The sequence below is a fragment of the Drosophila teissieri genome, chromosome 3R, assembly GCF_016746235.2.
Source record: "Drosophila teissieri strain GT53w chromosome 3R, Prin_Dtei_1.1, whole genome shotgun sequence".
Taxonomy (NCBI): Eukaryota; Metazoa; Arthropoda; class Insecta; order Diptera; family Drosophilidae; genus Drosophila; species Drosophila teissieri.
This window is the reverse complement of record NC_053032.1, coordinates 15,459,129-15,473,613: the sequence shown is the minus strand read 5'-3', so window position 1 is coordinate 15,473,613 and position 14,485 is coordinate 15,459,129. Positions and strand designations below refer to the sequence as shown.

The 14,485-nt window shown below is 48.2% G+C and overlaps 1 protein-coding gene across 1 annotated transcript; it reads left to right on the top strand.

Moving 5' to 3' along the window:
* Window positions 1-4,762: 4,762 nt before the first annotated feature.
* On the top strand, window positions 4,763-11,814 carry LOC122621960 (box A-binding factor). Its single transcript, XM_043800013.1, has 6 exons — window positions 4,763-5,296; window positions 8,923-9,266; window positions 9,381-10,341; window positions 10,413-10,908; window positions 10,977-11,295; window positions 11,363-11,814. The coding sequence occupies exons 1-6, from the start codon at window positions 5,252-5,254 to the stop codon at window positions 11,457-11,459; spliced, it is 2,262 nt and encodes a 753-aa protein (XP_043655948.1). The 5' UTR covers window positions 4,763-5,251; the 3' UTR covers window positions 11,460-11,814.
* The last annotated feature ends 2,671 nt before the right edge of the window (window positions 11,815-14,485 follow it).

Here is a 14,485-nt window from a genome sequence, read left to right as displayed (position 1 = left end):
ACATTTTTGTTATAACACTTTTATTATATCACTTTGTCACAGATTTATATCCTTAAAGGCACAGCGATGTGCTCTTATTTTCGTTTCGGGACGAACGCGCAAAGGCAATGTTTCCATGTTGAAAATCCCAGTTACACTCACCAACTGTGATTAGATTCCATGGCGCTGGGCGTCCAAACTTAAGGAATTACTGAAAAATTCAAATTATTATCGCTTATTATCTTGGGACATTATCAGTTCAAACACTGATATACTGATACAGACCGCGAGAGCGAGCCATGCCCAGGCCCAGAACCAGAACCAGAGCCAGAGCCAGAACCAAACCAGCACCTAAACCCCGACCCAAACTGGAAATGGAACCTTAACTGGCTGCAGATACCCCAAACTGATACCGATATCCTACCAACAGTAACAGCAACAGCAACAGCAACAGCAGGAACGGCTACAGCAACAACAAGCACCTAGTCCAATTGATAGGAAATCTTCATTATCTTATAAATACGGCTGCATTGGTGGTCGTGTATCGCTAAAAAGCCAAGATTAGATACTTTTATCTAGCTGGGTCAACCTCGTTTCCTTGCCGCCAACCCATCCCCAGTGCCCAATCCCTCGCCACATAAGGAATCGGCGACGTCACAGATAGAGTTTCCCCCCATTATCGGTTAAGCAAATTCCCAGACCCACTCGGATGTTTGTCCAAGAGGAGGAGCCGTGTACTGGGTACTGGGCTAAGTAGCCGCCACCGATTGACTTGCGATTTCGGACGGGCCTTGTTGGGGGCCTGCCGCCGGGAGGGATATCTCTAAATTCTAGTTGCGGAGTCCAAATCTCTGTTAAGATACGTTAACTTATCTAAGGCCACTATCTATTCTCAGATATTCGATATGTCCCTCTATGTATACCATATACATATATGTGCACACCTACGGGCTGTATTAGAGGCGTTGGCGATAGGAAAAATCGCTTTGGTTGATAGGAGCAATCAGCGGGTGTGCAACAGCCAACGGAGTTTCCATTCCAGAGGAGCATTTTTCCTCAGACAGCCGCGGAAAAGTGACATGGTACACCTCGGTCCAGTTTCGACTCAAATGCTGTTCGTTGGCAACGAAAAGCCATCCATAAATTTCTCATGGCTGAATCGCAAGGCTTTGAAAGCAACGTAAAGCCCAAAGGCGAACAACAAAATGTCAGCGCTCATAAGTAATAAATAATGTTTGTATGCGTTTTGGGGTCGCTGGAGCCGTCAGTTAACCAGCTACCAGCTACCTACCCAAAACCGAAACGAAAACCCAGCACAGCCCGTACTCCTCCCCACGGGTACCCACTCCAAGTGGCGATCCCAATCAACCCCAGTAGCCATGATTGTTAACGTTAATGGCGTCGATGTCGTTGCTGTTTTGTGGCCGTTGTGGTCTCCGCTCCACGTTCCGCGTTCCTCGTCTCACGTTTCCCAGCCAAAACAATGCCCGGCAGCCACCGCACTGAACACCTCTCGCGGATTATTATGGATTGCCAGTTATAGTGATGAGTCACGACCTGGCCCCATTGGCAAACAAAGGTGCGTATACTTAACAAACAGTCGAGGGAGCCTCGCAAAAAAGACACCACTGCCAATCGCAAGTGGCTATGCAGTTGGGGAACCGGAATGGAAGATACTTTAGATCCAGAATGTATGTTAATTGATGGTTTCTGTTTCAACAGAGACAAATTAATTAAAATTAGAAAGACCCCACATTCGGTAGACATTATACGAAGAATTTAATATATTCATATATTAAATTGCTTTGGTAGTGCAGTACACCATTCATGTGATAGAATGAAATTTATATCTCGTACTTAAAAAATACGAAATTTTTATAAAAATGTTTCAAGGTATAGAACATAGATTGGTTACACTTAAATTCTCGCTTTGGTTATAAATAATTAAATATTGGTATAATAGCATGAATAGCCTAAGTTGAGCTCCTCCACAAAAACTGCCTTTCTTCTTCCACTTCTCTTCTGATATCCGAACTTTCCCCTGACTCACTCGAAAGATACATCACTGTCCGAGTGTCCAATCCATAAATAAACGAATGAACATTCGTTAGCCAAATGACAACTCCTCGGAGCGTAAACAAAGAAAGCTTAACTCTTTCCTTGCCAGCTCCTTCTGCGGAATTGGGCCTCCTGATCTTCCAAGCAGATCTGGTAGGCAGTACCTCCTCCGCCTGGGACCCCGGCAATCCCGCAGTGCGGAGTGCGCAGTTCCATTTCCATAACTCATGTCCGAAGTCGGTAGCGTGTTTTAGCCGCATGATTTATGACCTCGGCGGGTTAATAGAATTTACTTGAACCCAATTTGGCTGCGGTTGAAAAGCGCAGAGTGCAGCCGCCCAAAAGGGAGGCCATTACGGCACTTCCATTTGCATCGCCATGGCCATCGCCATCTCCGTTTTTATTCGATTGAGCCACGCCATTGCGGCTGGCGGGGATTGGGCAACCACACGGGGTGGGACTTTGGATCGAATCGGATCGCACCCCTGCTGCCGGCTATAATTAAAACTGTGGCGCACGCCTTTGTTGCCACTGGGGCGTTTAATTTCCAAAGAGTTCTTGCCCTTATCAGAACAACCCGTTTGCGCCGCCAAACAAAAATGGGAAAAATACAAAAACGGAAACGTAGAAAAATAATACAATTATAACCAAAACAAGAGCGCAATAAACAATATATAGAAATAAAATTTCATAGCGTCATTCCAGCCAGAGATCGGCGATACTGTCAACTGGCCGCGAACACTTGAAGGTAGATAACTCTTAGACTACGGTTTCTTGGGGGTTTTTGGTTTGCTTCCATGGGCGCACATGGACGCACATGGGCGCACCACTTGAAACTGCATGAATATGGACAAGTTGAAGGGTGTGCGATTCCGGGCAGACGATACGCCGTGGTCAGCAATCTTAAGACTCTGTCTGTTTCGCCGCCCCTAAGTCTTGCGTCTTAGGGTCGTAAATTCGCTGGCAAAGCACCTAAAGCTAGGCGCGGCGGTACCATCAATTAGGGTATTAATTGCCCGGCTCTGGTGCGGCAAAAGTGCCACCTCGATGAGTCAATCCCAATCCAGTGAGCGGGGATCCAGTTTGGAGTCCTCCGCGGCATTAATCTCCTGTAATGTTGAATTCGTGTAGCGCCATTTGTAACGATCGAAGCTGGCATAGCCGTCAACTTTTTGAGTGATTAATCACCGCACAGATATTTCGCGACACGCAGCAGCAGCTACTATTAGATACTTTTTGTCTGACGGTTTTGCTCTTAAGATTTGCCCGTGATTTATGCACCACATGCGTTGCAACAATTAAAATTATCGCCCCAACTCGATTTCCATTCATGGGAGCAGCGGAAAGTTGCCCGTAATTGTGGCATTATGAGCAACTGCGAGGGGATTGTGCATGTTAATGGCCGTCATATATCTGCTTGCTTTATGACTTTAACTATAAACAATTTATGATTCGCTGGGCCAACTTGGCTGGGTGGCCAAGATATGTGGCCAACTTACAGATTGCAGCTCTTCAAAGAAGGGAAAGCTGGAAATTTGTATGACTTGATAGATGGGTTTACCTATAAGGAGGGAGGCAAAGTATTTCTTCTTCATGGATATGGATACATAAGAGTATGTTAGCTGTAGAGTATTATAAGCTGTTATTCTGTTTATTTACTATGTACTATGGTACTACCACATCCCTAATGTTCTAGTTTAAGTATTTTAATCATATATCATCTCTGCTTACAAAGTATCTGCAATTGACAGGTTGAGGAATATATCAGACCTCTGATCAAGCACCCCAATCACGCAGCCACTTCAGCTCAATCTTTTCCTGGCTGGTGACATTTCAGGGGTTTTGCAATGTATTCGCCGCACCTGACCCTCGTCCACGTGTGCTCCTGCCCTCCAGCTCCGCCTCCTCCGGCAATGTTCATTAGTTACAACACTCGAGAGTGGATTGTGAAGTGTGTAGAGCTAGAGAACTAGAGAACTATATAACTGCAGAAGTGGAAGTGGAGCGCAGCCACGGAGCAGTCGAGTTGTCAAAGCGGCCCACATTCGAGCGACTGTTCGTGGGGTCATATAAAGTCTCCAGGCAAAGGCCCATACCCATACCCGAGCCCATACCCGTGTCCATGCCCATGCTCATGCCCATGCCCAGACCCACTTTCCAGGCCCAAGCCCGATCCGATGATATTCTGTTGACGTTGACTAACGCTGCTCGAGTTTATTAGTTTGCCAGAAAAGTGTTTTATGAGTGCAATTAGAAAATGCGCTAGACTAAATTGCACAATTGACAAATAGCTGGGGGCGTCGGGGAGCGAGGAGCGAGGAGCGTGGAGCGCTGGAGGGTGGAAATGGAATCAAATGTGGGGCTGGCTGAACTGTGCCGGCTGGTGGGCCTCTTGACGCCACTCTTCGGAAACTTTGAAACATTCGTAACATCGGTGTATAGGTAGGTGAATATAGAAGTATAGGAAAATCGGCCGAGCACGCAGGCGCAATTTGTATCTCACGGATACTTATCGCATCCGAGGCACCAGCACTCGTCGCGTATCTTATCGCATGTGAGGCGATAAGATAACCAATACCAGGCGAGCCGCAACAGAATAAATCATAACGCTGCCACACCGACAGGACCACGCACCCACACAGGTGTGAGACCGCCCAACCGCAGAGGCGCTGGATCTTCATCGGTGTGGGTAGCTAATTGGGCGGCAAACGCGCGGCAGGCACCGCATTGCGTCGCCGTCGTTGTTGTCATCGCAAGTGAGGTGCTTGCTGCTCAGAGTGCTCAGTGTTTAGTGTTCCGAGCCCAGAGACCGGAGACCAGTACCACCGCCAGAGTCGAGTTGGTCTCGAAAAAATAGCACTTCGTATCACTGCTTACTGGTGAAGGTTGCGCGCGGGCCACAACCACAATCGCTCCACGGATGACAGCATTAGATCGCCCCCAAAGTTCCGAAGTTCCGCCATTCCAAAGTTCCTACTTTCCAAAGTTACCAATTTACCAAAGTTACCAATTTTCCCAACTTGCCCGCTTTCCCACTTTGCGCGCCACTTTTCCGGCCGCCCAGATTGATAGGAGAAGTGAACCAAACACCTGGACACGCCGTGCTTGTGATAAATTTTTGAAAACACAACAGAACTGAAATCAAGTGATAAAAACCAATCTTAGATAAAACGCTGGAGCAAAGGCAAAGAAGCGCCGTTGGTAACGCAATTTGATGGTCTGCAAAACTATCTCGCCGAGTCTAACAATGCAGCTGAAGGTGGGTAAAATAAACTAAAGTTATTCCAAAATAGTCAAAGTATTTTCTTTTATCAATTATTAAAATAAATGTATTACTTAAGTTTCTCAAGTCGGCCTTCTCTTTTTTAAACCAATTCTGTGTAAGTTCCATATCCGAATTGAGAATATAAACCAGCCCATTTACAAAATTGAGCAACTATACGTGAACTCTATTGAAACCATTTAAATACCTTTTTGAGGCTCAATTTACGAGATCTGAATAAGCCTATCTATCATTTCAACTTTGTGGAGAAGACAAGATCATAAAAGTTTTTAACGTTTTCTCACACAAGTTCATTAAGCTAAATAGACAAGCCATATGGGGCCATAAAAAGCAGATAGTTCAAGTTAACAGATCAGTCGCAAGACACGAATAAATATTAATTTATTAATTAAGGGAGACTAAAGAGCTTTCAAATGACTTTACGGCTAGAAAACAGTTTAACGAAGCCATATAGATCTCACATCCTTCGGTGCACCAGGCCAGAAAATGATTTTCAGCCAGCAAACAGCAGCGGTACGGATTTTTTTCGGTTCTAGCGCCAGGGAATAAGATAAGACAAATTGATTTATAATGAGTGAGTCATCTGGGATGCAGCGGCAGAACTGCGATACTTATATTTTGCCGTCTGCTCTTGGAAGAAAAACCGAACCGAACCCATTAAGAAAACGAGAACGGGGACGGGAACGAAAACGAGGCAACAAAAAAGCGAGTTAAATGTGGAAAGATGGCCTATCTTTATGAGGCCCGAATTCAGCTGCGATCGAAGGTGGCGTCAAAATACCTTTGACAAAAATAAAATTTGAAACGCGCTGGCCGACTTTCAACTGCGCCACTTCATTCATGAAAAAGGACAGTTTCTTCACTGTTTGCTGCGCACGGATAATGTGAAATTTATGTCAATCTTATCACCTCGCTTTGGTCCTGGTCCTGGTCGTGGTCCTGGTCCTTATCCCTGTCTCTAGCGTGTCCTTTTTGGGCTTGGGGTGGGTTTATGAATGAACCGGCGACTGCCAACCCCTGGCTCATCTGGGGGTACTTTCTACCTTTACCCTGCCGGAAGTGACCTTTCGACCAATGGAAGAAGAGAGCCTTAACAGTTGCTCAATGGCGGCATCGATAGTTGCAGTTCCAGTTGCAGATACTTTTATTAGACACGCGTCGCCAGTTGACGCTTGACAGTTGATGGCTGATAGCAGGGAGCAGAGAGGGCTGAGGTTGCGATTGATGGCCCTTTAATAGAGCTGTAAATGCAGCTGGCAGTCGAAAGTCTTATCTCACTTTCATTAGCCAACTGCAATGGGTTTAATTAATCCGAGGATCTTCCAACGAGGGCAGATAGTTGGGTTATAATACCGGCCTTTTGTGTAGGTTGTAATTATAAGATGGGACGTATCTTTACTTTTCGTTCTGCAGTTCATTTTATTGTTATTTAAGTTAAGCTGTCTTACCCCATTTAAATTTGCTGTATGGTTTCTTTAAAAGCTTTGAATAATCATATTTTTGTGTGAGTCCGCTATGAAAAGTAAAGCTAGGATAAGATTTGCTGGAAAAATATAGCATTTAAAATAAAATTGCATTAATCCTAACTAAAATAAAATAAAGGAACAGATTTAATTTAGCGATTGAATGCATAATATTCAAAACAGTTCTAAGTGTCTTTAAATGTTGGGTCAGAGCTGCCTTTGAAATTTGCTCAGCCACAAACCCAAGCTCAGCGAAAGCGAAACGAGGTGCGATTATATAGTCAATATCTTTTGTTTATATAGATAAAGTCCGGACGCGTGTGTGTGTGTGTGTGGTTGTGGGTGTGACTGGGCAGATTTCATTCATAAGTTCAGCGGGCTCCACACCCTCGCAGCGATTCTTGACTAAGCCGAGCAAATAGCACATGCCATTCTGGGGTGACAAACAGCGCTTGCCCAACTTATTGTAATTCTTGGATTTATCTGTCCCTATCGGTGACGTAGCTGCGAGTGGGAGAGTGGGAGAGTGGGTGCGGGCAGGTGGGGGATACCAACCATGACCTCTCAGTCTCAGCAGTCCCAGCAGTTCCAGCAGCAGCAGCAGCTGATTATGTACATTGATAGCGTCCGGATAAGATATTGTCCGTATCGTTCGGCCGTAGTATCTTAACTTTTTCGCGGTACATGATGGCACGTGCATGGGGGCATGCCTATCGTACTACTATATACACACTCAAAGTCGGGTTTATCTGCATTTCGGCCGACGATTGTCAAAGTGACGTTTGCACCACATTATCTCGCACCCTTTCCATCCAGGGAATTCTTTGAACTTTGGCCAAGACGGCGAAGACTTGGCACAGTCAACATCGCCGACGGAATGCAATCGATTTCCATGGAAATTCTAACTAATATGCCATATTCCACATAAATAGTTTAACTTTGTGCCTAGTAAGCGGGTGATTTTTCATTTTTACGATTTGTTAGCTCACCAACTGAATCACCATTGAAATTTACTTGTGTCCACATCGAATATATATCAATCATTTGTGGCAAGCCAAGCTAAAGTTCTGCGAAAGTGAATCAATTTGAATTTAATGGAAGGTAAATAATTAGTTAAGGTATAAAAGGGGGAGAGGGCATTTTTATTAAATACACTTTATGGAATCAATTTAGAGTGGATAATATTTTTGGGAATAAAAGACATAGACAATTATATGGTTATGAATAATTTTATTTATCAGTTTATGTATCGGAACTTATCGAGGCGGTTTATTCGAATAGCTGCAAATGTTATCCTTGAGTGTTGGTGTGGATTTCCCCAGTTGAGTGTGTATTGAAAAATGGCACACACATTATTTGGTATATTTATAGCCATGGTAAAGGTGGCACCCACCTGAAAGCCTCCGAGCTATATGGCACTTGTCATGAGCGGACTGGCGGTAAACTCCGGCCTGGCCGCATCGTGAATCAGGTGACAGTGACGATCGAATGTGTTGACACAACTTCGAGGATGGGACTGGGAATGGGGGTATGGGGTACGGGGCCACGGCGAGGAAATGGAAGTGCCACCCCCAACGGAATGAGGTCATAAACCCAAACCGACTGACGTATGGCGTTTGGCGGGGAAAGCAAAGTGATTTTATGGCCAAGTTTAATTTCCGCCAAAAGCCAAACTAAACCACAGAAAGAAAGAAACCCCAAACACACAAGAAAAATGAAAACGAAACCAAGGCACCGCGCGGAGTTTAGGGTTCTGTGAGCAAATACTTCTTCTGGTGGAAATGAAATGGAATAAAAGTGAAAAATGTGTTCGACAATGTTGACACTGAGCATGTGAGTGGTAGAAAGGTGGAAAGGAGAGGGGTCGCCGCCTCCAAGCCCGTCTCCGCTCAGCTCAGTTTCTGGTACTTTATGGTTGTAGGCGACAAATTGAGCTGTGAGTCGAGAGCGGGCGGTGTCTTTGAAGTCCGACTCAGCCGTCTTGCCGTCTTGCCGTCTTGGCTGGGCTTGCGTCTTGTTGACTTTTGTGGCGGAAATCGAGGCGGCCAGTTCGCACTGCCGCGGCCGGAACTGGAGCCACACTTTTGAGACAAGCCGAGCGAAACATGGCATTCAACACTTGTCGCTTGCTCATTGCAGATGGAACAGCAGACAACGCAGCAGCAGCAGCAGCAGCAACAGCAACAATTGCAACAGCAGCAGCAGCAGCAACAGCAGCAGGCTCTGACCAAGCAGCAGCTCCAACTGCTGGACAAGATCAAGCTCGAGTCCAGCAACGGCGCCGATCAGTTGGCCCAGCAGGCGGCCAACAATCTGGACGAGCAGCAGCAGGAGCAGCAGCAACAACAGCAACAGCAACAGCAGACCGCCACATCGGTGGGCGTGGTGGTGCAGACGGGCCAAGCGGGCGTCAGCGAACCGGAGGAGCAGTACGTGGTGGTGCCGCGCATCCAGCGCCGCATCCTCACCACAGCGGGAACACTGTAAGTAGCCACTGCAGCTCTTCTGTCCAAATTTAAGTGTAAAATCCAAATACCCAAAAATAGTTACTATTCCACATTTCACTGTCACAGTATTAAATATTAAGAACATTTCAGTGAACTGAACGAAGCTCGTGAATCAGAGCCGAGCACAAACGCCAGCAACGCGAGTTCAGGATCCGCTCCGGATAGCCACATCGAGTACCAGCGCAGTGCGCACCAATCTCCCGGAGCCACCCACTACGTGCAGATGGCGCCGCGCAATGCTGAGTTGCCGGAACAGGTGGGAGCTGCTGCCGGAGCTCCGCCGGGCACCATCTTTGCCTATTCCTCCGGACAGATTATCTGCAGCGCCGACGATGTGGCCGCGATCAAAATCGAGACCATCGAGAAGGGGGAGCCGGCGGGAGAGGCGCAACAGCAGCAGCAGCAGCAGCAACTGCAGCAGCACCAGCAGCAGCAGCAACAGCAATGTCCCACGCCCAACGGAGTCAGCTACAGCGAGACCATAGTAATCAGCAGCGAGGCGGAGGCACTGCAGCATCACCACCAGCAACAGCAACAACAGCAGCATCAGCAGCAGCACCAGCAGCAGCACCAGCAGCAGCAGCAGCAACACCATCAGCACCAGGCGGCAGCTGCAGCATCGGCGGCGGCCCAGACGGTCCACATTGCCGCCAGTTCGAATGGCGGCACCGTGCGCTTCGTCCCGGAGGATGGACGCTTCACCACCGCCGGACCGGAGACGAACACCTCGAATCTGTACTACGATGGACCCGTGGTGGATGGCACTGTGCATGCCAACGAGTCCAAGACGTACGCCGATCTGGGCAACGCATACGCCGTCTTCCCGCCCAGCTCCAGCTTCAGCAGCAATAGCTATGCCGCCACACTGCAGCAGGGAAACACCATCTACAGCGTTCCGGCACCCGGGCAGTTCTTGACCAAGTCCGAGACTGGACTTAATCAGCTGCGCCAGGCTGGACCGGCCACCTTTCAAACGATATCCTTCGAGGCCGGCAACGTACTAGAGCCTATGTGGACTCAAGGCCCGCCGGATTACCAAAGTGTTCAATTCGTAAGTACGATTTGGGTTACAGCCATTAAACCTTTGGGACGAAACTAACTGATCTCCCTCATGCTGCACAGGGCAACTTCCATCCGCAGGGTGTTGAGGAGTACGGCCACGGCAACATGAGCACCACCCCCTGGCCACCCGCCAGCGGCCTAGCGCCGTACGACGCCAGTCTGGTTACCGCCTCGTCCACCTTGTCGCCGAACCACGAGCTTAAGTGTGAGAACTGCCACTCGCCGTTCATACGGAAGGGCAGCGAGTACTTCTGCCCCAACTGCCCGTCCTTCATGCGGATGCCGCCCCGTATGCCCCAGCGGCAGGCGAAGCCCAAGGCCGCCGCCGCCCCCAACAACCGGCGCAACGGGGTCACCTGCGCCAACTGCCAGACCAACTCGACGACCCTGTGGCGTCGCAACAACGAGGGCAACCCGGTCTGCAATGCCTGCGGACTGTACTTCAAGCTGCACAACATGAACCGACCGCTGTCCATGAAGAAGGAGGGCATCCAGAAGCGCAAGCGGAAGCCGAAGAACAATGGAGGAGCACCCATGCACCGAGCGCCGCTGCCGAGTAAGTACACCAACCAGAAATTACCTTGAGTACAGTAAGCTAATCCTGGTTCCTGTATCCATGAGCAGGCATGCCGCAGGGAGTCAACCTGATGTCCAACAGCCCGCTGTATCCCTCCCAAGTGCCGGTTAGCATGCTGAACAGCCAGCAGAATGCCAGTCCGGAGCTGCACGACATGTCGACGACGGGTCCGGCGGGTGGGCAGCGGGTGGTGGCCATTTCGCTGAATCCGACGGCCCCGCCCACCACCGACGGAACGCTGAACATGTCCGCCCGGCATCACGTGACCGGCGAGAGCCATTCTCCGTACAGTCAGCAGTCAACGCCACAGAGTCAATCGCCGCATCTGCCCAGCACGGTGGCGATAAACCGTCAGATAGTCCAGCCGTAAGTAACAGATACCGCTTTGATTCCATGCCGAACTCTTCAATGATAGATTACCCATTACCTATAGAGTACCCACCATCGAGAGCAGTCGCAGTTCCAACACCGAACTGACCCCCAGCGTCATCACGCGCACTGGTCTGCCAGAGCGATCATCGAATAACTAGGCTAGCCTTGACCTAACTACGCACTAAAGTAACCTATAGTTAACCTAACCCAAATGTCAGAAATTGCCAAAATATTTATTTAAGCCCTAGCCGTAGTCATCTAGCCAAGACCAATGTCCCAGTTAGAGGAAGACTTATCCGAGTTTCCGGGTTTGCAGTAACCATTTTACCCGAATGTCTTCCTCCTTTTAGTCAACTGCTTACAGCAAATAGTTTTGAAATGATTTGTGCCAACCACTTAGGATCGCTGTACTCTATAGAGGAATAGAGGTAGTTTAGCCCAAGACAGCACAAGCCCATAATGAAGCCTAAGATTTTGTATGTATAAGCCTCTTTTTAATTCTACAAAATAAATAAGTTGTAAACGCAAGGCACTCGGACTTTGATGGCTCTACCAGGATGCGATGCGAGGGACCTCGCCGGCGATCGTTATATTTCATTGTCAACAATTTGGCAGCCAACCAAATTGATCCAAATTAATTTTAATGACCCCCACAGACCACAGCGCGAGACCATAAAATCTTAACAAGTTGGCAGGCAAGAGCACCCCAGCAACGAGGACTCCAGATCTCTCGCGGATCACCGAGGCAGTGGAGCAGTGAAGCAGTGAAGCAGTGAGGCAGTGTCTAAATAGCGATTTGGTGTCATCGCTTAAAAGCCTGTCCGACGCACAGTAACGCCACCGCCCGCAGCCGCTGCCTTTGATCTGCTGTCGGCGGTACGGATGGCACGATGGCACGATGGCTCTGATGGCTCGGATGGTTCGGATGGAACGGTACGGTATGGTATGGTTTGGTGTGGTATGGCGTGGTATGGCAAAAATGCCCCCAGAGCCCGGGGATGGAGTCCAGTTTGAGTTGGAGCCGAAGGAGGCAGGGTATTAACGCCTTGCGCTTGGGGTCTCTCTTTGTCCGAGCCTTCTTTTTGTTTTTGGCGTACGCTCGATCAATTAGGCAAACTTGTTTTACGACCGCTTTTATTAGCGTCCGCTCTGGCCGGCGCTCCGAGTTTAGCGAGTCGGACTTAAGCCGCGGCTCCTCCACTGGGAAGTCCACCACTGGGGCCTGGGCCTGGGCCCCAAGTTGCTTGTGCTTTTCAGACTGCGGTGCGAATGAGTAATGAGACGGCGGCCCCAGCACCCGGCAGCTATGGAATGTGTTGGCAAAAATTATGTGCAGCGTCAAGTTGTGCAAGTGGAATGGAATGGAATGGTTTCGGGGGACTCGAAGTGCCGTGGTCGGCACTATTTGTTGCAGCACTATTTTGGCTTTGTCGGATAAAATATATACAAAATAATGCTCAGCATAGGAAGGACCACTCCTCTATTAGCTCTACAGATGCTCAAGCTGATCAACTTGCAGAGCAATATTTAATAACTATTATTTTAATCCAATTTTTGTACTCTTTTGCTTTGTTTTGAAGTAAAATACAATTTTATTTGGACATCGTCATTGTAAAGTTCCTCCAAAGAGGTTTGGAGTGATATTTAAAGCTGTGAATGTCTACAAATGTATATTTGCATATCTTTGATGTTGATCTAATGCTATTTATTGATTACTTCGACCTCTAAAAGTTTGTATTGAAATTAAACGTATACTCTGCTTCCTAAAGTAATGAAACTTCATAATCTTTTACCGCCCTTTCGCTTGAACAACCGTCTTGAAAGGAGCTGCTGCTACCGCATACGCGTTTTAATTAGCCTCGGCAGACACATAAAGTACGAGTATATCGGAATCGCAATTGTATTTATGCTTTAGTAGCTCGGCAATCCATAATAAGCGAACCACTAATAGCTGCCGCACCTGTGACCAGCGGCACATCCTCTGCAGCGGCGAATTAAAACATTAGCGACCAACCTGTTCCATTTCCCATTTTCCCTGGCCAAAGGCGGGGAGCCAGCGGCGGGGAGCGGAAGCGGTGAGTTGGCGAGACCGTAAAATAATAATTCAATGTGACAGGCAACAAGATACGACAGCGGGCGCCATTTTTCAGATGCCACAGCGCCGCACTCCCCTCCCCCAGCGATCTCCTGGCACACTTACCTACCATGCAAGTTGCAACGCTCTGACATTATCGCCGGAATTATGACAGACGTACAACGGCGCAAGAAGTGTGGAGGGGGGGACCGCCGGGTGGGGGGCAAGAGCGGTCCGCTAATCTCCGGAGCCTTGCATGCATTTGAATTTCTATTAAGTTAATTGCAATTGGCCAAGGCGAACGCGCATTTGTTCATGTCCAATAACAGTTAAGTAACGATTGTTGCTACAGGGAGAGAAATTATAAATGATGTGATGGTATCTGCGAAATCTAGTAGTTCAAATGAATTGAAAACCACTCAGCCAGCTTTTGCTAATGGCACAGCCAAATACTCTGGCAGATCAAATCAAAATATCAAATCATACCCAACAAGCTGCTTTTCTCTCCGTGCAGATGCGATCGCGATAGAGGAGAGGGATAGGGGGACGGCCATCATCTAGTGTCATCTAGTGGGGGGATAAAAGCCGACATAAAGTCGAAACTGTCAACTCCCCCACTCCCTGTGCATTTAATTAGCCAGCACTGACCACCAAGCACGGCGGCCTCTTGAACCCGCCTCGGAACTGGACTGCTCCTCGAGCTGGCCCGAAAACCCTGGGCCAGCCGGGTCCATAGGCGCCACTTAGCCAACTTCAAAGTGCGGCCGCAGTCGCGGGTCGCTGGCTGGTGGTGCATCTCCCTCGGGTTGGGCCGCAAGCTACCATCATCGTCAGCGTCATTTTCATGGCTGGCATTACAAATCGACAAACGACACGAAAATGCGCTTTAACAACTCGCAGTTAAAATAGATAAAAGCCGATAGTCCGACGACGCCGGCCAACTGCAACTTCTTCCATATGCGAGAATTCGGGGACTCCGGGATAGGAAGATTGGAAGATGGCAGAGGAACCCTAAGATCGTTTACGAACGCGACTATCATTTGTTTTGGCCAAAGCTTGGGAGATCCAAAACAGACAGATTATACTAAAAAAATGGTTTCTATTAGTTAC

What these genes read in the sequence shown, in the direction of transcription:
- LOC122621960 (XM_043800013.1), top strand. Translation starts at nt 5,252, where the DNA reads ATGGTCTGCAAAACTATCTCGCCGAGTCTAACAATGCAGCTGAAG. An exon ending in CTCACCACAGCGGGAACACT is followed by an intron (nt 9,267 to 9,380) that starts GTAAGTAGCCAC and finishes AGAACATTTCAG; the next exon opens with TGAACTGAACGAAGCTCGTG. An exon ending in GCACCGAGCGCCGCTGCCGA is followed by an intron (nt 10,909 to 10,976) that starts GTAAGTACACCA and finishes ATCCATGAGCAG; the next exon opens with GCATGCCGCAGGGAGTCAAC.